We start from the raw sequence: 19,300 nt of genomic DNA on the forward strand, positions 1-19,300 counted from the left end.
GGAATTGTGGCCTCCAATGACAAACGCATCACTACATTAGATACGTTAACTCGTTGGACCGGACCAGCCACGGCCGACGCAATCATGCTTTTTTTTTCTTCTTTTTCTTCTTTTGAATTGGACTCGACTCTCTCACCTCTTCCTCGGAAAACTACGACGGCGAACAAGATAAGAGATACATAATAAATTGATGCGAAAGTGACGCCGGCCCACTTTTCGTGCCCTTTTTCAATGCCTGTAATCTGTGAGCCTATGCATTCGATCTCATTCGGTAGCATCTGGTTAAAAGATTGATCTAGTCATGTCGAGTTTCAAACTGAGCGCATATGACATCTCTGAACCTTTGTAGTTCCGTGGCAGATGCCATAAGACGACTACCGTGTGCAGACCCTGAACAACTAGGAAACCCACCGCCTTTGGCAGTGTGATTGCGCAAACGAAACAAAACGTGGACAAGCCAGCATCACTCCAGCGAGTCAACAACAGATAGCTGCTTGCCCGCCAGAGAACAAATCAAATAGCCCTCATCGCGCACAGACTGACTCAAATGCCGGTGCCAAATGCAGCTTGGAGAGAGTAAAGCCATATCAGATCATGCAGAGTGAAATCTAGAGGAGAAAAAGGTTGCAAATCTTGATCTGTTCTTCCAAAAAAAGACGGTCGCCTCGAGCCTCAAACTGGATGAGGTCTTGGCACCGGGCAAGCACATATCAGCCTGCTCTGTTCCACATCCGGAGCCAATACGCAAGTAGACCCCTGAACCAATCCGGATCCCGAACACCACCGACAGTCGAGGGCGCTCGGGCCAAGGCGGCTTCTGGCCGGCCTGGCACGATTTCGGGTTGTATCCCGGTTGTCCGTTCCAACGTTATCGACAATATTCTCTCAGCTGCTAGTGTTGGCGGCTAAAATCACATCAGGACAGCCCGGATCACTGGGGTTGTCAGGGGCGTCCGTTGCCGCTACATCGTAGCCAGGATCCTCTGCGTAATTCCCAAAATCGTGAGATGAGATGTCGTATCGTTTTCAGACCGATGTTACCGATACAATAGAAGCCCTATGAGCTACGGGAGCCCATAGACCATTCCATCCCCTCAATCTAACCTCGCAAGCATGTCCTCCTTCCGCATAGGCGTAAAGTGATCAATATCCAAGCCTTGAGCCGCCAGTGTAGGCCTCACGTGTGGCGGTACAAGTTGGTGGTTCAGCTGTGGAGCGATCGACAATTCTGGCGTGAGGAAAAGTAAGGGCATATGTCAGCCGGGCATTCATATGCCGTGTGAATGGTGAAGACGAATGCACAACTTACCGTGCCGGTTGAAGTCAAACAGAGGCGGCAAGTCCCGAACCTGACCAGTCTGATGCCTCGAGTCTGGCAATTTTGTTGATGGATTGCGGAGATCGTCAAAGAAAGGATGAACCATTGCGTCGATGGCGCTGAGTCGCTCAGTTGGTGTGTACTCCAAGAGTCGAGCGATCAAGTCAATGGCATTGTTGTCCGCCTTCCTGAGAACCCGGTTGAAAGGGTGAGGCTTAATCTGAGGGAACTTGTGCTCCATGTAGTTGGGGTTCATAGTACGGATCTGCTCCCTAGTCGGCGTGCCCAGAACCTTGATAATCTCCACGAGTTGATCTATACCAGATTCGCCTGGGAACAACGGCTGGCCAAGCATCAGCTCTGCCATAACGCAGCCAGTGGACCAGACGTCTAGGGTTGGGGAAAATTCGTCGTTAGCCGAAGGCTTCAGCATCGCTACTTCAAATCACATTCCAGGTTACGTACCAATCTTGGTGGTATAGTTGGTGGCTCCAAAGATTAGCTCGGGGGCGCGGTAGTATCGTGAGCAGATGTACGACACGTTGGGCTCGTTCTCGACGAGAATCTTGGCACTTCCAAAGTCACACAGCTTCAAAATGCCGGTGGTCGGGTCGAGGAGGAGGTTTTGTGGCTTGATATCGCGATGGCAGATTCCCTGAGAGTGAATGTAGGCCAGTGCCCGGAAGAGCTGGTAGATGTAGAGTTTGACTTCGAGAATCGGCATAGTAGTCTTCATCTTGTTAAAGAACCTCGAAGCTCGATAGACGGTCTCGGGTACAAATTCTTGTACCAGGTTCAGATACACCTCATCTTTCTGCGGGTGGTCAGTATGATGCCATCAGCCTTCAACAGGTGTGGGTACTCACGCGCTCCCCATTAGAGTAGTAAAATGCTTTTAGCTGCACAATGTTCGGATGGCGAACAATCCGCATGATCTGTAGCTCTCGATTCTGAAAAAAAAAAAGTCTTGTTAGCATCAATTGTTTTCAAGCGGCTTCAAGTATACTACTTGAGTCAAGCGCACCTTGAACCTCTTGTCCTGAAGAACCCTCTTTATCGCAGCATCTTCGTTCGAGGGTGACAGCTTTGTCTGAAAGACGACGCCGAATGAACCGTTGCCAACAATCTTGCATTGCGTGTACTGCAAATCGCGCGTCTCTCCGGTGATTCCATCTTGCACCTTTTCACGGATGACTTCTAGAGACACAGTCTGTTAGCTGCGTCTTTATGCACCGGGGTTGAGGGTTTCCTCCTTGGGCGGTAGCAGGCTATACTGACCACCCATCCGTAGGGTATTGAAGGCTGCTGGACGGTTCTGAGACATCGCGGGCAGCCGACTCGATTTTCTCCAACTTGGTTACAGAAAATCTGATTCGGGAGGTTGTCTATCAGGTTCGTCAGGGTCCGCCGTGGTGGGCAACTTTGGCCAAGAATATCGGCCCGGTGGAGGTGGGCTGGCGACAGAGCAATTGCTGCGCCGTCAAATGTCGATTGGCACAAGATGTTGGGTAAGGCAGCAAGATCCGAATTGGTGCCTTTCTAAGGTGTCGCGGGGCGATGTCGTACGTCGACTGATAATCGATTGGTGTCTGTCGTCTTTTTGGAATCGAAGAAAAAAAAACGTAGCGGTTGACAAAAGGAAGATACCGGGGTATCAGGACATACGCTGCGAAATAGACCACGGGACAAAAAGACGGTTCAATTCAGAGCTGGCGCAATTCGTCTTGTCAGTGGAGACACAAGCAGGGCTTTGGTGGGAAGTATGCAGAATGAGAGCGGCTGGTAGACGACGGGTATGTTGATGCTGAGTATGTCAAAAGGTGGGTGAGGAATGGGAAAACACAAGGAGATCAGTGTCGCACTGGTCGACAACAGAAAGTGGGAGCAATGGGTGGTGACGGAGGAGTGGGGAAGCGGAGCAGGTAGAATGAGCAGGGAACCTGAAAACGGATCAATAATAAGGTCGTGGTCACTGGGCGATGAAAAAGGGTGGTGTAGGAAAAGGAAAGGTGATGGTGGGGATACAGTAGGGGGGGGTTAGGTCACGAAGGGCGGCCAACCATACTCTTTTACTGTGTACAAGCAGGAGCCGGCGCCTTGAAAAGCTAAACTGCTGCAGCCCAACTTCGATCAGCAACCCGGCGTCAGTAACAAGTCAAGCCAGCACGCAATATAGCCGTGTTGTTTGACTTAAAAATCAGTTTGATAAGTAGGTAGGTAGTTAACTGTAAAAAGACGACCAGGGATAGAAACGGTGAAGTGAATGAAAGGCTTGCTGGTTTGCGATGATGATCAAAGTGGAAGATGAGGAAATGACCAATTCGTTGTGGCGGTGGCTTGGAATATGAAGAGGGGTTCCAAAGGGCGACACTCAACACCTGGCTGGGCGTTGACTGTTGAGCTGAATTGGCGAGAGCTCGGCGGGCTGGGGCCGACCTGACTGACGAGGTGGGCGGCTGGTAGCGGGCGGGCGGGCAGGTGCAAGGTCTCGTGCTGGGCGCGCGCGTGTGTGTGTGTGTGTACCTTAAGGTGGGTGTGATGGTGGGCTTCCAGGTGTCGTTAGAGGAGCCAGGGGCCAGGGGTCCAGCAGTAACCTAGGAGGTACTCGGTAGCCAGACTCTGACGCACAACATGCACGGCGCCCGGCAAGGCGACAAGGTCCTCCAATTGGCAAGTGCTACCTACGACTTGCAGGTGCTCTCAAAAGGAAACCGCAACTTGTGGATTGTTGGTCGCTTTGCTAGGTTGTCTGTATCCGCTGGTCGAGGAGCTCTGGGCACCTTTTCCACTTTGCGGTTGCAGTTGACTGCGGGGTCAGGTTGTGTTGTGGTGGGCAGTGGCAGACGAGGGTTGAGCTGGTTGTGAGTCTGCCAGCGGTGCTCCTTGGAAAACAACCAACACCCGTTGGAAAAAAAAAAAAAAAAAAAAAAAAAAAAAAAAAAAAAAAAAAAGAAGAAAAAAAAGACACCAACCCAGCCACACACGTGGTCGGGATTATTTGTTTCTTTCTTGTTTCCCCCCTTGCTTCCCTTGCAGTCATCTTGTATCGTGATTAAGTCTAATCTAGTGTGCCTCGAGCTCGGGGAATTACTTGCGCGTCATTACCCTGAAGTAGCAGAGTATACTAGACAATGCAAAAAATCGATCCGTGGCCCAGCTAGGTTGTGTACCACCAAGTTGGATGCTCCAAATAGTGGGTTGTCCAGGGCAGTGGATGACGGTGCAGACGCGGGGAACATTGGGCATTGCCAGGCCCAAAGGTGCAAGGGACGTTGTCGATTAAGACGAGTGAGTAAGCTTCCAGGAGGGGTACCTTCCACTTGGTCAAGACCAGCTTGGTTGATATGTAGTGACAAAAAAAAAAGTAGATGTGTAAACTGGCTTGGTGATTCAAGTAAAATGCCGACATTTCATGTGTATCATGTGTTTGAAAAGAAGAAAAAAGTACTTGCTTACCACCACTGAATAGGTAATCTGGTTGATAGAAGAAGTTTTCAGTTAGGTACCTAAATTACCGGATATAAACTGACTGCTTGTTGTTGTCTTTGTCTTGTTCTGTCACTTCTTATTTGTCTGGCCAGACGCGATTCGGTCGCGACAAAACAATAGAGGAGTCGTTTGAGTGCACACGAAAAGGCTGCAGCCCAACGAGATTAACGCGTTGGGCAGGTTTTTAGGGAGTTGCGCAACGGTTTCCAAGTTAAAAAATCTCGGGGAATGAGAACTGAAGAGCAAACAGAGGCGGGGCAAGGTCAGGGAGGGGAGCCAGTTTTATTCAACACGCACATGCGGCATCAGCCACCACACAGGTTATAGGATACTGCACCTACGTAGACTAGGAGCCTTACTTCAACCTACCTTGGTGCCTACAGCAAAGGTGGGAGAAATAACAATAGCACCAAATGCATGCATCATACCTGAGGAACTTACATGACAACCTGAACAGACGGGGTTCGGTTCAGGTTTAATTGGGCTGGGATGAAAGAAACCTAAGGAACGGTACACCTCAGGGGGTGGGCGCTGGTGGGCGGTTGGCGGCATGTTCAAAGTCACGGTACCTGTCCTTAGAGACGCCCGCATTCATGAAGCGTCCACGCGCGCACAAGTTTTGATGATTCGGTTTCGCGAGCTCACGCAACAACCTTTCTCTCTCACCATCTCTTTGGGAAGCGTGCAGAGTATTTGTATACTTACCTCAGATTGATTCCGTTTAGACTTCTTGCGGCCCGAACGACGATCGCGTCCCGCAAGATACGTACGGAGGTACCCTTCCAGCCTCTGTCATAATTCGGCCTGATGACCTCAGTGAGAGGAGCAGTAGCAGGGGATTCCTTCGGGTGTCATTGGCGTCGTTCATTTCGGAGTTGGTTTCCTACATATCGAATATGTGTAAAAGACTCGTGCATTTTTCTTCGTTACCTATTACAATCTTCATTGGAATTGAGTGGATAAGATGAGCTCGTCTCTTAAAGAAAAGGAAGAAGAAAATCAACAGCGTTGCATACAGGTCGATGCTCGCACGGGTTTACTGCAAGATGATCGACAACAAGTAAGCCCATGGCACATGCAGCCTAGAGCAAAGAAAAGAAAAAAAAACATTTACTGTATAGCTTTCGGTCAGTCGGACCTACAATTTACGAAGTATGCGATTTGATTAGGTCAGGTCAGATCACTATTTGTTTTTGCCATCTTCGCGAAAGGGTCATTGTATCGTAGGTAAGCAATACGCATGGCCAACATCCCACGTTGGAAAAACTCCCGCCAGGAAATGGACCGCAGTGAGATCAACCGTCTCAAGTTGGAAAAACTCAGGCTTTGCCAACTAATTAGTCAAGACATGAACAGTTATAGACCTTGAGCTAGTCGGTCTGCCGGGACAAGGTCACGATGCCGCAGTTGGAGTGAGAGATCCGACAAAGAGGGGGCTGGAATGCTAGCAGGCAGTGCCTGTACTTCTTCAAAAGGATGACGTGCCTTTTCCAACAAATCACAGGCGATTATGCCTGCAGTTCCTTTGGCTGACAAGGCTGGTTCACGGGGGTAGATGGGGAGCTGACCAGGTCCCGCCGATTTGGAGTGGCGCTTGCTGGAGCCTTTTCTGCTCATGTGCCCGATTTTGAGACGTAAAACATTGCGCTAAGGACTCGGCGGCTCGAAGTCAAATCAGTCCCACGCGCCGGAACAGCACAGGGACGAAAAACATCTCGCTCGACCCACATCACTTCGAGTGTCGGTTCCCCGGTGAGCTGGTGCTGCAGGCGGGGATTGTTGAGAAGGCAACGTCTAGACACTCCGGTTCCGAAGACCGATGCCGTGTCGCGGGAATGATCAATGAGCCTCACCATGGCTACTTTCCGAATGGCTTTCTCTTTCTGATTTTTTTGATGATTCTCCAAATCGCGAACAGTCTACATCGTCACTAATTTTCGGATCGCGGCACTCTCCCACAAACAGCTTAGCTGCAAAACTTCCCCGCATCCGCAAGGTATGGTATGCCCAAGCTCCGTACCAAACATTGGCATTAGGAAGAAAAAAAAAAAAAAAGGCCCCTCCCAATAATGTCAATTTTATCTACGGTATAGACCGGTCTGAATTATGCTCAGTATGTCGTTTCCTGTCAATTGAGACCTAGCCGTCATAATATAACCCCCGAGTTATTGTTTGTTACAGTTGCAAGAAAACAAATAAACAGAAAGGACCCGAGTCAAGTAAGCTGAACTCCATCCTGTACTATCCGTATACCTTTCCTCCTTTTGCTGCCACAATTGGAAACTCAAGTGCAGCTGCACACTGTAGCTTTTTGTCGCATTTCACATGCATACCCTGCCTTACCTGCTTTAGAAACACATGCTGCCATGTCCAATCAGAAAGCGCAGGTTTACATTGCATCCAATAAGAACTCATGGCAAGCTGCGAGGTTCCTGATGGTGACTTTCTTGCTTTACGGCAAAAGCAGATCCTTGCTCGTCCCATAGCCCTTTTTATTTTATGGTTTCTGCACAGGATGGGACTTGAAGTCCCATGATCATTATTAGACCACGCTAAACAGCCTTTGGGCCCTCATCAGACGTCAGGCTAAGATGGTTTTTTTTTTTTTTTTTTTTTTTTTTTTTTTTTTTTTTTTTTTTTTTTTTTTTTTTTTTTTTTTTTTTTTTGGTACCCTCTCTCTCTTTTCCCCTCCCATGCAGTACCTTGGACTAACGTCGCCAACAGTCACGCCAACGCCTTGGCCTTTCTAAGGGTGTACTCCGTATATGGATGGAAAACTGAACACTATGTGGCATTTCGAGTGACGCGTTTTTGTAAGCGGGAAGTAATGCTCAAGCAGCCCATCAAGAGTTATGAATGCTTGCATTGCAATGGCAACAAAATCGAGATGCGGCAAACCGCCAATATGGTGGTACCTGGGCAGCCAGCCATTGAATTCTAGGTACCCACGTATAGGTTAGGCGAGGTATCTTTGATTTGCCTGGGCTGAGTCTGAGGGTAGGTCAGCTGCCGATACATGCATAACTATTTGACCTTCGCTACGTTTATTTGACGATTGGACATTAAGCATTTGGCTGGAAATCCGGCAATCTTCCGGATCGCACGGGCATGAACTACTCCCGAGAATTACGGGGGTCTTTGTTTCGTTACAAAGATTTCTCGTACGTTTTTTTATCGTTCCGTGAGGACCCAAATCTGCATCTACCAATGTCACGGGAGTAAATTTTTAAGAAGAAACTCATACGTATGCTGCCCAAGGAAAGTGCTAGCAACGAACACATTTCGGCAAGGCTACCCAAGCTACTACTGCGGTAGGTTACCCTTAATAACATGCATGCAAGAACCGGCGCAAGGTCCAATAGTATAGAGTACATTCATTCGTACGGAGCAGGTTCTTTACGAAGTTAGTCCACTTGAGGCGGAGAGTTAGGAGCTTGGGCCAACTTCACACCTTTTGCCCTTCCTCCCCAATTCACCTGATCCCAAGATCAGGTAGATTTCCGCAAAGGGGGGCGTGTTACTTACCAGTACGTCAAGCAAGCCCATCGACAGCCGAGTACAAACGGTTCATAGGCTCCCGCATACTAGCTGGGTAGGTTACCTACTCATAGGCCCGAAAAGGCGTCGCAGCCTGGGATGTCGAACAGATCCGTCCCGCAGGGTCTTTATTGGAGGGACTCTTTGGGAAGAGGGGGATCTGACTGGCTCTCGAACGGCAACAGTGGTCGGGTTTTGTGGGATTCCGTTTTGGGCGACTTGCATGCAGCATGGTGATGATTATATGTCGCCACGGGGAGGGAGGGAAAGTGGAATTCTTGTAGTATGAGCAGGGGACACGAGGAGAAGAAAAAAAAATGTGAGCAGACTACGGAGTTGTTCCTAATACCGGCTTTTGGTACCTTACCCACCGAACCAGAGGTGGCGGTAATTGCTCCGTAATGCAGCTGGACAAAAATCCTTTCAAGTCTTTGTCTGTGGTTGCATACCCCGCGCTGATCATGAGCCCCTTTCGGGAACAAACTTTTTTCAGGTTGTGTATGCCACAGGATTTCCCCTGCCGCCACTCGGAGCAAACGACCAGGTCGACAAGTGGCCAAGGGGTATATACAGTCAAAGGCACTATAATGATGCTTTATTGTATCAAAACAATTTGCCCCCCTTATAATATACATTGTTCCTGAGAATTAGTTGCACAGCGCGAAAATTTGCAATAAAAGCAGCCGCAGAGCAAATCTTGGCAGAGGCTACCTACCTAGTCTGGTCTAGGTAACTCTAGTCGGGCAGGAAACCGTATCAGACCATTGGATATGGGGATCGACCGGTGAGGGTTCATGGAAGTTACGGGAATACATGTGGAGAGCACTGCGACATTTATCATGGAGCCGACTGTGGCCACGCTTGGAATGCTCCGCCCTAGGTAGTATACGTTAGGGACCGACCGTATATGGCTGCCCGGCAAGCCGCAGCTCAACAGATTCATCGTAATCCCAATCAATTTTCACCGGGACGATGATGGCACCCATCTGGGAGACTGATAAACATGTCTCGGGTAAAATCAGACCATGTGAAAGAGATTCATATCACTTCTTTAAATTACCCCGTTACTCGTCACAATGAGGTAAGAGTAATATCGGGCAACGAACATGAAGTACATGAAGAGTTTTTAATCGTGATGTTGCCCCAAGCCCGACCAAGGACCTCGCAGAAAATCAAAGCATGGAAAAGACTTTCAGTTTACGGAAGTAAAGCTGTGAATAGGTGCGTCTTATGCTCCTCAGAATTCGATGACTTAGAAATACACGTCAAGTATCACAAGATATAAGTGACTTGCCGAGGCGAACGGGCCGTCCCTGTGTTGCTACCCTCGCCCGAAACACCCAAACAAACACATTCCTACTCCGCAAGATCATTGCGTGGGTGTCCATCAACCAAACAGACCATACTCATGGTATCCGGCCGGCGCAATCTCTCACGATGTGGTGCCGAGGGGACTAGCAAACAATTAGGCAATCTGTTCACTGCAATGGACAAGAGGATAGAATAGAAACAACTCATAGAGCCAAGTTGTACGAGTATTCATCCTCCATGTTCTGGCTGATCCAGAGTACGGCCGAGCTGTACACGCATCCATTCCTCACAGGTCAGTCCAAGTCCAGCCTCAAATATACGCAGCAGTAGATAATGCAGTAGAGCAAAACGTACCTCAGCCCAACAAGGGCATTTGCAACCACATTCTCAACGCCCATAAACATCTGCGGCATTCCCAGGCCCGGCACGACGTATCCGAGGACAAACACACAGACGCCGCCGGCCATGCCACCCGCGAGGCACGCGAAGCCGAGGAAGAGCACGACGCGCGCCTTCCACGCCACACCCGAGCCGCTGTAGCTGAACGAGTCGGCACCCAGGCGAGACTTCTCCACGCTGTTGATGATGAGCATGCCCAGACTCGAAAAGATGAAGGGCAGCCAGTCGACAAAGGTGACGTGCGTGTCGGATGGGTTGAGTGGGGATTTGGACCACACTGCGGCGTCGAGGAGAACGTAGAATGCAAGCGAGAACTTCAAGATCAGGCACCGTCAGTAGAGCGTCCATATTGAGTTGCTGCACGCTATCTCGTAGAGAAAGGGCCCTTGTTGTCTGGGACTAAGAGAGTTGCTGAGGGGCGTAGCTCCCAGAGAGAATCCCGTTCTAATCTAAGAAGGAAGTCCTGCTAAGCCCTTGAGAAGATGGGTTGCCTACCAAAGCGCCCGATGTGTAAACTCCCGCATTCCTTGCCCACACGCTATTGAGCCATTGCGGCCTACGGAACTTCCAGAGACGTTCTTCTTCCATAGTTGGTAATGCGAGTCGGGTATGGACAAGGTTCGTTTAACAGAGGCGTGAACTGCACAAATAGAGTAGATGGTGCGGGTCAATCGGTCGGCGCCTACAAATCGATGCAAAGATTTCGTGTTCTGTCTTGTTGTGATGAGTCGAGTGCCCGACTGTCGCGTCTAGGATGAATGTCGTCGTTTGGACGTCACAGTGGTGATGATGTTGCGCCACGATAAGGATAAGTCAGTAGTAAGCGACCGTGCCGCGGGTTGGCCAATCGTTCCCGATTGCACCGTCATGCATCACGTGCTAGGTCACGAGGTCAGGTAATCTCACTCATCATACGAACATCAGCATTGAATAGTCAATTAACTACCTACCTACCTAGGTACCTACGTACCTTGACAGGCATCCGTGAGTATTTCTTTAGATAAGTCACAAGAAATTAGGCATTGGCGCTTTCAACAAACTAAGGATTCTCTCGCACTTAAGAAACTGACATTCAAGACATTTTGCCTGCCTAATGTACACACGCTGTGAAACAAAGGCTCACAAACTTCTCTATAACACTAACCCTTAATATTCCCCGCTTAGGTTCAGGATACCCATTCATCCAGACAAATCTCATGAACCAAGGCTATATTAGACTTCTCAAAATCAGACATAAAAAACTCCATGGCCTAGCTTTGAAAAGCCCATAATTGTAGTATATTACAGGAACAGTAGCTAGCCAGTAACACCCCCAATGCCTCTGTGGCCGCCTCCTGAGAGGCAACAAGGCCCACCGGTCAGTCATTATATTGGCCAAAGAAACAGTAACGGGGTGTGGCAAGTACTGAGAGCTTGTTGAAGAAAAAAGAGATAAAATCAAGGAAAGGGTAGTGCTGGACTCCGCTGCCTTCTCAATGCTGTATGTATCAAATGGTGATGATAGGCGAATCACAAGTAAAACGCAAAGCCGATAAAACAGAAACTTGCTTTCGAATCAAACGCCTCAAACTCCGGTCAACCTGGTCGTCTTTTTCACATCTCGAAACCCCCGCGGGCCAGCGGGCAAATGTCGAGGCTAATCGTATTTAAGAAAAGGCCCTCTCAGACGAGTGAATCGCTCTAGATGTCGATCGTCTTCATGGCCTCTTCTGTTACGGCAGGTTGTTTGCCATTGGCCTTGACCGACTTTCCATTCACTTCGGTCACCGTCGTGACGGTCGAGACATTCGTGGGTGATACAGGGCTGTTCATCTCCTTCGCATTCTCACCGTTCGCCTCGCTGTTCTCAAGAGCCTCGAGTCTCGTTGCGGCGCCGTTGTTGCTGTCCTCGGTGCTGACGCTTGGTCGTGGGGTATCCAGCTCGAGAAGATTTTCCTTGTGCTTGGTCGTATCGTTGATGGCAAGAGGACTGCTGGGGAAGCCGAGCTCGGCCTCCGGAAGAGACGTCTCTTCTGTAACCCTTGCGAGTGGGCTCATCTTGCCGTATCCTGGCCTGTTCGGGCTGACAAGAGGCGATCCAATGCTTAAGCGCTGAAGTGGGCGTCCTCTGGGCTCGGCGGGAGACTCAAGCTTTGGGCTACCGTAAGGCGATGCGACCTTGGGTGAGACACCGCCAGAGGCCCCGGGACCCATCGATTTCCTCTGCGCGGCACGGCGCCCGTGTTTCTGATCAGTCCGCCATCGAAGAATATCAAAGTAAGACGGTTCGACGCGGGAGGCCTTAAACTCCCGTAGCTTCAACTCCTTGGTGTCCTCATCGACCCACCACTTGCCGCTATACATATCATCCGCAACCGTGGCCAAGAATGCTGACCAGGACCGAGCAATGACATATTTCGTATCATAGTCACGGCCGAAGAGGATAACCTGACCCCAAGTACCCGCGGGACCCGGCGCAAGATCAATAGCCAGGTTGTTGCCGCCCCAGTCTCTGACCAAGGGAATCCAAGCAGGGTGAGAATAGACTTTCTGAATGCTGTTAGGAGGAACACAATCCTGTTTTGAAAGGAGGTCCTGCCGCCAGTTGATAGGCCTGTTCGGTGCCGGGGATGCCGAAGATGAGGCCTCTGCTCTGGACGAGGATGCCTGACTGCTGCTTCCGCCAAGTGCCTTGGAAGGCATGGCCGGGCTTGGCACTCTAGTGTCCAGCAGAAACTCGTGGTTCACCTTTCTCCAGTTTTCCCACTCTTGTACAATCTCTTCGCAGTCAAGCAACATACCGCTGAAGATGATTCCTGTAGGAATACCAGGGCGCTCTTGTCCATCGTGTATCTGCAACGACTCTCTGACATCCATTGGTAGTGAGCAATCCAGTTGATGCTCGAGTTCGTTCAAATCGTTGGTGGTACATCCCTCGCAAACCTGGTCGTACAACTCCGGATAATGGTCCTCGGCCCATCTGTCGATGCGATCCCACGAGTGTGATACTGGAGGTGCGGGAGGCATGCCGTCCTGGAATGACTGCATTGGAATTTCTCCGCTGGGGCTTTGTATTTCGAATCCATCTTCGGTAGTCCGCTTCGCACTCTCACCCCTTAGGCCGGGCGAGTATGGCCTGTTGATGACAGTGGGACTGAGAAGCGATGGTGAAGACAACGATGCACCTTCGTAGGCAGTTCCGGTCCTTGTAAGCCTGAGGCCGTCCTCTATGTAGGGTGAAGAAACGTCCGCGCGCGATTCCGAAGCGGTGGCAACAGACGTCAAGCCACCAAAGCCGCCTCCCTGGCCCAGGGGAACGTGCCGCCCTGTGCGATATGGGGAGTCGTATCCAGAATCTGACAAGATGTGTAGGGTTAGCGATATGCAAGATGATTGGGGTATGCTCTACGGTCTTGTTTCGTACGTCTATCATAGCTGGTCATTGTATGCCAGAATGATTTGAAGAGGCCGCCAAACCTATGAGCACGACCGGTAGGGTTAGTAGTCTGGTACAAACAATCACCGGATGCATTGCATCCAGCCAGCTCTTCACCAAGTAACAGAATGAGGAAAACTCACGAATTAGACATGTTGGCCGATTGTTTCCAAGGTCGATAGTAGAATGTGATCGTTAATTTTATCGAATCGTACGGTCGAGGGTTGGAGATCGTCGGCTTGTGTCAGTGGCAGACAAGGCCGCGGGCGCAAAGGGACCGAATTTGTTTTTTCCTGAGTGAGCGGGATTGGATATTGAAAGTGACAGGATTGTCAAGTGAGACGAGACTTGTTTATTAAAACAGATCTGTGTTCGCGGGGATTTCCTACTCGTGGGATCCCAGGCGTGATCAGGAATAGGAATGGTCGATGAAAAGTGGTCGGGCTTAAACGAGAGACGTAAATAACTGAAAAAGCCGGCGGGCCAAAAGAAAACAACAAAAAAAAAAAAAAGACAACAACCAGAAGACGCGAATGAGCTGCCAGGAGCGTTTGATGAGCCAGCGTCGAGATGTGGGATGCGACTTTGGTGGGAATGAAGCCAAAGATGAATCTTTATCGACGATGGCTGGTTGCCGCAAGTCAGGTCAAGTCAAAAAAAGAAAAGGAGAAAGATGCACAAACCCCGGTCAATCCACAGTGATGTCTCGTCAAGGAGCCTGGTGATGGCGGAAATCACAGGAAGGGGGTGAATTGGAGATTGTCAGGAATGACCCACTTTGGTTGGATGAGTGCTAATCTCAGTGCCGACCGTTGTAAAGCACGCAGCAGCACGGACCAATAAAGGTCAGTAAGACAGGACCAGAAGCACCTTTAACATCAGCCACGACGACGCCACAGCTCGAATACTACTCTGCGAGCGTCGGTTCAAGTGCAGGTGATGGTGACGTAGAGCACTGGTCCATTGATCAAATAAATCAATTCCATGGTAATGCAATCAATAGAATGCTCAGTCATTGGATGAATGGGTCGTCCAATTGCTCCAGTATGCCCGTTCATGCTATCCATATCAGAGCAGGCCATTCGGGAATAGTAGCCGTGCTAAAAAAACAGCCTGCAGTATACCCGTCGGACTGGTAACCTGTGGAGTTGACCTTATTGGTGTGTACCTTGCGGTATGTACACTACTTCAGGCACACGCCTTACTTGCCATCTACGCTTGCTACGTTCCTACTTACTGTATCTTCCAAGTAAGGTATAGGTAGACTTGTAGAGGTGGTGGGTGTCTGTAGCACGCGGCCTTGTCGCAAGCCACACCCGGCTCTTTGTCGGTCATTGGTTGCTAGAGCTTGCCCCCAAGACTCCACCCCTCCCGTCAATGTTACCTCGATCTTGGCTTCTAGGAGTTCTCGCCAACGTTCGCTAAACCAAAATTTTCAAGTCAACTTTCTCCCCCACCACATCGGGCGATAGGCAGTCAATTCCTTTCTGTGCGCTTTGTCATCAAATGGTCCAGTCTTTCTACAGAGATATGTAGGTAACCCGTCCAGTGTGGTTCTACACTCATTCGCAACACTGCGTTCGTGCCTGGAAGGCCACTTGTCTCGCCGACAATGCAATGCAAGTGAGGAAGGTCAGCTAGGTTCTGGCGTGGTCTGACATGAGAAGTCAGAAAAAGTCTGGGCAGGTGTGGAATCAACCTCCAACACTCAACTCACCGCAACGTGCAATTCAGGGGCGGGTTCAGGGGTAAAAAGCAGGGGATCTTCTCGTCAAATAGACGGCGCAAAAGGCTTAGCCTCAACCGATCCGAGAACAAACGCCTAATTTTAGCGCCCGGACGATTAGGTCGTCTTCTGGACTCTGAGCTACGAATATTCTATGGCGGCTGTCTGTATTTTTTTTTCTTCCTTTTTTGCTTCAAGGTCGCTTACTGTACTTACAATTGAATCCCATTTGAAAATACCCATCGTACCTTAACGTAAAGCAACGTACTACCTAGGTGATACGTACCCAAAGTACGCCCATATCTTTATCTAGATTGAACTAAGCTAGAGTGTTTCATCCCGCCACTCATGGCTATTTTCTACAGCGCCAAACAATTTATTTTGTATCCCGGCCAATCTTGTCCTTGCTTATCACTGCTCTATCCGTTTATTAATTTCTGTCGGCCTATTTTCTGTATTGTCGAAATGCGGACATGTCTGCGTGTTCTACAGCAAGTTTCTTCATCGCAGCGCTAGTTTTGTTTTGTTTCAATCGATACCCTTGTTCTTCTTATTCTGGCTTGCAACCATTTGACAGATTTTTATTTACTCGATGGTCTGCGTTGCACAAAACATCATAGTGTAACTGGAGAAATTGGAGAAATTGCCACACCTTTGCAGATCCAAGTCCTATTCTGGTTCTAGGTCTAGTTGCTGTTTTTCCTTGATTGGTTTCATGGACGCATCGCTTTGTTCCTTTCAGGGCGAGTACACAGAGTAAAACCTACCGGAGGCGACCTGCCGTGAATATGAGACCTCCTCGGGGTTATTTGAAAACAAAAACGTGCTTGATGAAAACAGTGGAGGTGAGGCAAAAAAAAAAAAAAAAAAAAGTTGAATGGTGGTGCCGTAAATGACGCCACGCATGGCTGTTGAACGGCACGCCTGCACGGTAGCCCGTGCCACCCGACCTCATGTATATCATACAGTGGCAACGGCGTATCGTATGGCTTGATGCTCAACATCGTTGCAGTATGATGCGTCTTGACGATTCTACAGTACATTGAGCTGTGATGGATTATCTTTATACTTCTGTGTGTATCATCATATAAGTATTGTACGTTAAGTTGCACCTCAGTTATTATTTTGATGCCAACTGAGTGAGCCTTGGACTTGAAAATCTGCGAAATAGTCCATAGGTACTCGAGTACCTCAGGTACCTAAGTAATCTCAGGTGAAGTACTTCTTACCTTGTCTTACCTTACCTGGGCGAAATTGCTGCTCTGTAGATTACACAGTGCCAAATGTGGATAATTGCTCTTTAGCGGGTCAGCTTGTGAAATCTACAGTCCAACATTCGGTGTCCATTTTGTTCTCGATATCGAAGAATCAAGAAGTATTTCTTGTTCCATTCACCATGGTCAATTTGTTCTCCTACGTAATTACGGCTCAGATTGTCTGCTTCTGAATTCAATCCTCAGCGGGGCACATGGGCTTTACTGGGGCAGCCTGATGCCCATGGCATGTAGTACTCAAGCACTGTGTACTTGCCACGACATGATGGACCCCGACAAGCCCGAAATCAATTGCGCGCCGATCCCAGACCTTAGCTCCATGCTATCTACTGCACATCTATCACGCTATGCAATGAAGCTTAGATCCGAATCGCCAGCCTACCTATTGATGAACGAACGGTCGCCGGGGCATAAACCCACTGCCGAACCAGTTCATTAATCAACGTGACTATTGTGCCGATCCCCGATCCCGATCCCTAAGGCTTCACTTCACCACCAGGCGAGACCCTCCCCGGCTTGCACCATGTCGGCCCATGTTACTTTTCAAGTGCAGCCCATATCCAAGTTCGCTGGGCAAAGTGAGCCCGTGCGACGGCCCAAGGTGAATTGAATTTTAATCATCAACCTGCCGTGCCCCGGGGCACAATCACGTGCTGAACAGTTCAATCCCGCTTGCAGGAGTTCGCATACTTTTCCTACGATGCCGACCACAAGTTTCGTCTTGATGACAGCTCAATGAAATGGTATTACCCGCCTCGCCTAGGAGCCGATCTGTCGGAAGGGTTTGAAAGCTTTGACAAGCTGGACGAAGGAGCATCTGCCGAGCACATAGACAGCCTTCTGCAGACCATCATAGCCCATGAACAACGGACTGGGAAGAAGATCGATGCACATGTGGTAACATGGCGTGGTATCGTCACAAAGGTGAGATGTAGCGTATTTCAATCTGGAGACGAAGTTAAAAATAGTAAGTCTACAACAAGGCTTTGACTGACACGCAAACTTGAAAGTTGATGGCCTCGCCTTACGAGGACCGTGATGGGTATGTTTTCGAGTGGCCAATACTTTCATGGCAGCTAATATATAGATGTGCTGGACCTGGGAAGATACTGATTTCCCTTTGATCACGTTCTCACCTGTGGCAGATTTGACCTCAACGCAACTCTCTATCAGGTACATGTTTCTCTTCACCTATAGACTCCTTGCGGCCAATTTGCCCTAAGCTGTGTGGTACTAACTCTCCATCCAAGGATTGTGTGTATGTGAAGCCGACTGGTCTCCACCTAGCAATGTTTTTGAAAGGTGCTTGGCCAAGCCTGCTAACCTCTCCTGGGCCAGGAAGCTTCATAGAAGAGGACCATGCCTCCCGTATGGAGTCAAAGAAGGCTCAAGATTCAGAACCTTGGAAAAGTCCGATTCCTCGCGAAGTTATGACCTTCTGGGGTGAGCAAAGCGCCGATTTGATCCCGTACCGTTCGACGTAATACGTACTCAACAGTAGCAGGGTACAAGTTCGAGACATTATCCACGATACCAAAACCATGGGGAGAGACCTCTCGTGACTACATAGAAGGCCGCGAGCAGGAGCCAACCAACAACAAGGAGCAATACTGCTCGGTTGTGCGTACAGGAATTGGCAAAACAATTCTATGCCTAGGAGGCGAAGTCGACGCGAGTGAGCAACCAGCTAGAATTCTCCAATGCCGCCTGGTCATTGCGGTGATTATAATGGTTCTAACAAACTCAAACAACGCGTATAGTCTGGGATTCGAAGCCATCAACGCCTGGCCCAATCAACTGGGTCGAACTCAAGACCTCAGCAGAGGTGAGAAACGACCGTGACGCCGCAAACTTCGAGCGGAAGCTGCTCAAGTGGTGGATCCAAAGCTTCCTCCTGGGCGTTCCCAAGATCGTCGTGGGCTTTCGGACCCGAGATGGGCAGCTCACGCGCGTGGACGAGATGGAAACAAACGCCATCCCGGCCAACGTACAGCAGCGGGGGAGGTCCTGGAACGGCGACACCTGCATCAACTTCTGCTCTGCGGTATTGGAATGTGAGTGTTGAAACTTTGGTCTTCCTCCCCAAGTTCATATGACCTCCTGACACTGTGAAAAAGGGATTCGATCGACCATGGACGATGACGGTGTGTGGAGGATCCGGAGACGGGCACGATCGTCTGTCATTGAAATGTTTAAGATCGAAGAAACCGGCCATGGGAGGGTCCTGACTGATGATTTTATCAACTGGAGGATAAAGCTCTCGCTTGGCGTTGAGCCCCAACCTGATCAATAAGTTTGACGTGGGATAGGCGTAGGTCTGCATACCAACAAAACCTTGCTGCCTTCCTCCCTGTCTTGTGCCGTCATCTCCACTAATCTTTAGATCCGCGGTGAGTTTGAGAAAAATTGAAACCATTCAGTTTTCCATGCCCTCTGTAAAGAGAAGCTGAGCTACCTATCTAAAGTATCTACGTATACAATGATCAAAACAAGTTTCCTCCAACGTGAAGGCCAATGGCAAATGCTACCGCAACAATACAAAGCAAATCCAACACTCCTGGTAATAGACGCCAAACAATAGTGTATATCCGTGAAACAAAAAAAGAGAAACAAAGAAACAAAAATGTGTTTAAACGGGTTTCGCCTCGTCGTGAGGCTACAGGAGACATGACATTTTAATCCGGCCGTGAGTGTCGTAAAGTGTTATTTCCCCCTCATAGTCGTCATGAACCACTCACCCCTCTTGTCACGGGGCAAGAATCATAACGAACAGATCCAAACCCGTCAATGCTGCGTTTTGTCTATATCGCTTGAGACGCAAAAGAAAAAAA

The 19,300-nt window shown here is 49.3% G+C and overlaps 5 protein-coding genes across 5 annotated transcripts; 1 reads left to right on the top strand and 4 right to left on the bottom strand.

Annotated features, from left to right (window-relative positions):
* Positions 1-139: 139 nt before the first annotated feature.
* PgNI_06952 (uncharacterized protein) lies at positions 140-5,028 on the bottom strand. The gene is made up of 8 exons (XM_031126970.1): positions 4,775-5,028; positions 3,384-3,442; positions 2,597-3,027; positions 2,343-2,515; positions 2,185-2,268; positions 1,784-2,132; positions 1,310-1,708; positions 140-1,228 (listed from the first exon to the last, which is right to left on the bottom strand). Exons 3-8 carry the CDS (start codon positions 2,640-2,642, stop codon positions 1,095-1,097), a joined length of 1,185 nt encoding a protein of 394 aa, XP_030981017.1. The 5' UTR covers positions 2,643-3,027; positions 3,384-3,442; positions 4,775-5,028; the 3' UTR covers positions 140-1,094.
* Positions 5,029-8,054: 3,026 nt separating this feature from the next.
* On the bottom strand, positions 8,055-8,584 carry PgNI_06953 (uncharacterized protein). Its single transcript, XM_031126971.1, has 2 exons — positions 8,333-8,584; positions 8,055-8,201 (listed from the first exon to the last, which is right to left on the bottom strand). The coding sequence occupies exon 1, from the start codon at positions 8,574-8,576 to the stop codon at positions 8,409-8,411; it is 168 nt and encodes a 55-aa protein (XP_030981016.1). The 5' UTR covers positions 8,577-8,584; the 3' UTR covers positions 8,055-8,201; positions 8,333-8,408.
* Positions 8,585-9,380: 796 nt separating this feature from the next.
* On the bottom strand, positions 9,381-10,835 carry PgNI_06954 (uncharacterized protein). The gene is made up of 4 exons (XM_031126972.1): positions 10,550-10,835; positions 10,010-10,368; positions 9,859-9,922; positions 9,381-9,798 (listed from the first exon to the last, which is right to left on the bottom strand). Exons 1-3 carry the CDS (start codon positions 10,640-10,642, stop codon positions 9,859-9,861), a joined length of 516 nt encoding a protein of 171 aa, XP_030981023.1. The 5' UTR covers positions 10,643-10,835; the 3' UTR covers positions 9,381-9,798.
* A 154-nt stretch (positions 10,836-10,989) lies between these two features.
* On the bottom strand, positions 10,990-14,044 carry PgNI_06955 (uncharacterized protein). Its single transcript, XM_031126973.1, has 3 exons — positions 13,613-14,044; positions 13,458-13,510; positions 10,990-13,389 (listed from the first exon to the last, which is right to left on the bottom strand). The coding sequence occupies exons 1-3, from the start codon at positions 13,621-13,623 to the stop codon at positions 11,735-11,737; spliced, it is 1,719 nt and encodes a 572-aa protein (XP_030981022.1). The 5' UTR covers positions 13,624-14,044; the 3' UTR covers positions 10,990-11,734.
* A 2,698-nt stretch (positions 14,045-16,742) lies between these two features.
* Positions 16,743-19,293, top strand: PgNI_06956 (uncharacterized protein). The gene is made up of 9 exons (XM_031126974.1): positions 16,743-17,070; positions 17,148-17,393; positions 17,480-17,511; positions 17,615-17,642; positions 17,720-17,727; positions 17,812-17,912; positions 17,974-18,144; positions 18,230-18,523; positions 18,587-19,293. Exons 1-9 carry the CDS (start codon positions 16,993-16,995, stop codon positions 18,760-18,762), a joined length of 1,134 nt encoding a protein of 377 aa, XP_030981021.1. The 5' UTR covers positions 16,743-16,992; the 3' UTR covers positions 18,763-19,293.
* Positions 19,294-19,300: the final 7 nt, after the last annotated feature.

Source organism: Pyricularia grisea, assembly GCF_004355905.1.
Source record: "Pyricularia grisea strain NI907 chromosome Unknown Pyricularia_grisea_NI907_Scaffold_4, whole genome shotgun sequence".
Classification (NCBI taxonomy): domain Eukaryota; kingdom Fungi; phylum Ascomycota; class Sordariomycetes; order Magnaporthales; family Pyriculariaceae; genus Pyricularia; species Pyricularia grisea.

What these genes read in the sequence shown, in the direction of transcription:
- PgNI_06952 (XM_031126970.1), bottom strand. Translation starts at nt 2,642, where the DNA reads ATGTCTCAGAACCGTCCAGCAGCCTTCAATACCCTACGGATGGGTG. An exon ending in CAACTATACCACCAAGATTG is followed by an intron (nt 1,709 to 1,783) that starts GTACGTAACCTG and finishes CCCCAACCCTAG; the next exon opens with ACGTCTGGTCCACTGGCTGC. An exon ending in GTTTGACTTCAACCGGCACG is followed by an intron (nt 1,229 to 1,309) that starts GTAAGTTGTGCA and finishes TCCTCACGCCAG; the next exon opens with AATTGTCGATCGCTCCACAG.
- PgNI_06953 (XM_031126971.1), bottom strand. Translation starts at nt 8,576, where the DNA reads ATGCTGCATGCAAGTCGCCCAAAACGGAATCCCACAAAACCCGACCAC.
- PgNI_06954 (XM_031126972.1), bottom strand. Translation starts at nt 10,642, where the DNA reads ATGGAAGAAGAACGTCTCTGGAAGTTCCGTAGGCCGCAATGGCTCAAT. An exon ending in TTTACACATCGGGCGCTTTG is followed by an intron (nt 10,369 to 10,549) that starts GTAGGCAACCCA and finishes CTGATCTTGAAG; the next exon opens with TTCTCGCTTGCATTCTACGT. An exon ending in AATGCCCTTGTTGGGCTGAG is followed by an intron (nt 9,923 to 10,009) that starts GTACGTTTTGCT and finishes ATGCGTGTACAG; the next exon opens with CTCGGCCGTACTCTGGATCA.
- PgNI_06955 (XM_031126973.1), bottom strand. An exon ending in AATGACCAGCTATGATAGAC is followed by an intron (nt 13,390 to 13,457) that starts GTACGAAACAAG and finishes ACATCTTGTCAG; the next exon opens with ATTCTGGATACGACTCCCCA.
- PgNI_06956 (XM_031126974.1), top strand. Translation starts at nt 16,993, where the DNA reads ATGTCGGCCCATGTTACTTTTCAAGTGCAGCCCATATCCAAGTTCGCT. An exon ending in CCTTACGAGGACCGTGATGG is followed by an intron (nt 17,512 to 17,614) that starts GTATGTTTTCGA and finishes CACCTGTGGCAG; the next exon opens with ATTTGACCTCAACGCAACTC. An exon ending in CGAAGTTATGACCTTCTGGG is followed by an intron (nt 17,913 to 17,973) that starts GTGAGCAAAGCG and finishes CAACAGTAGCAG; the next exon opens with GGTACAAGTTCGAGACATTA.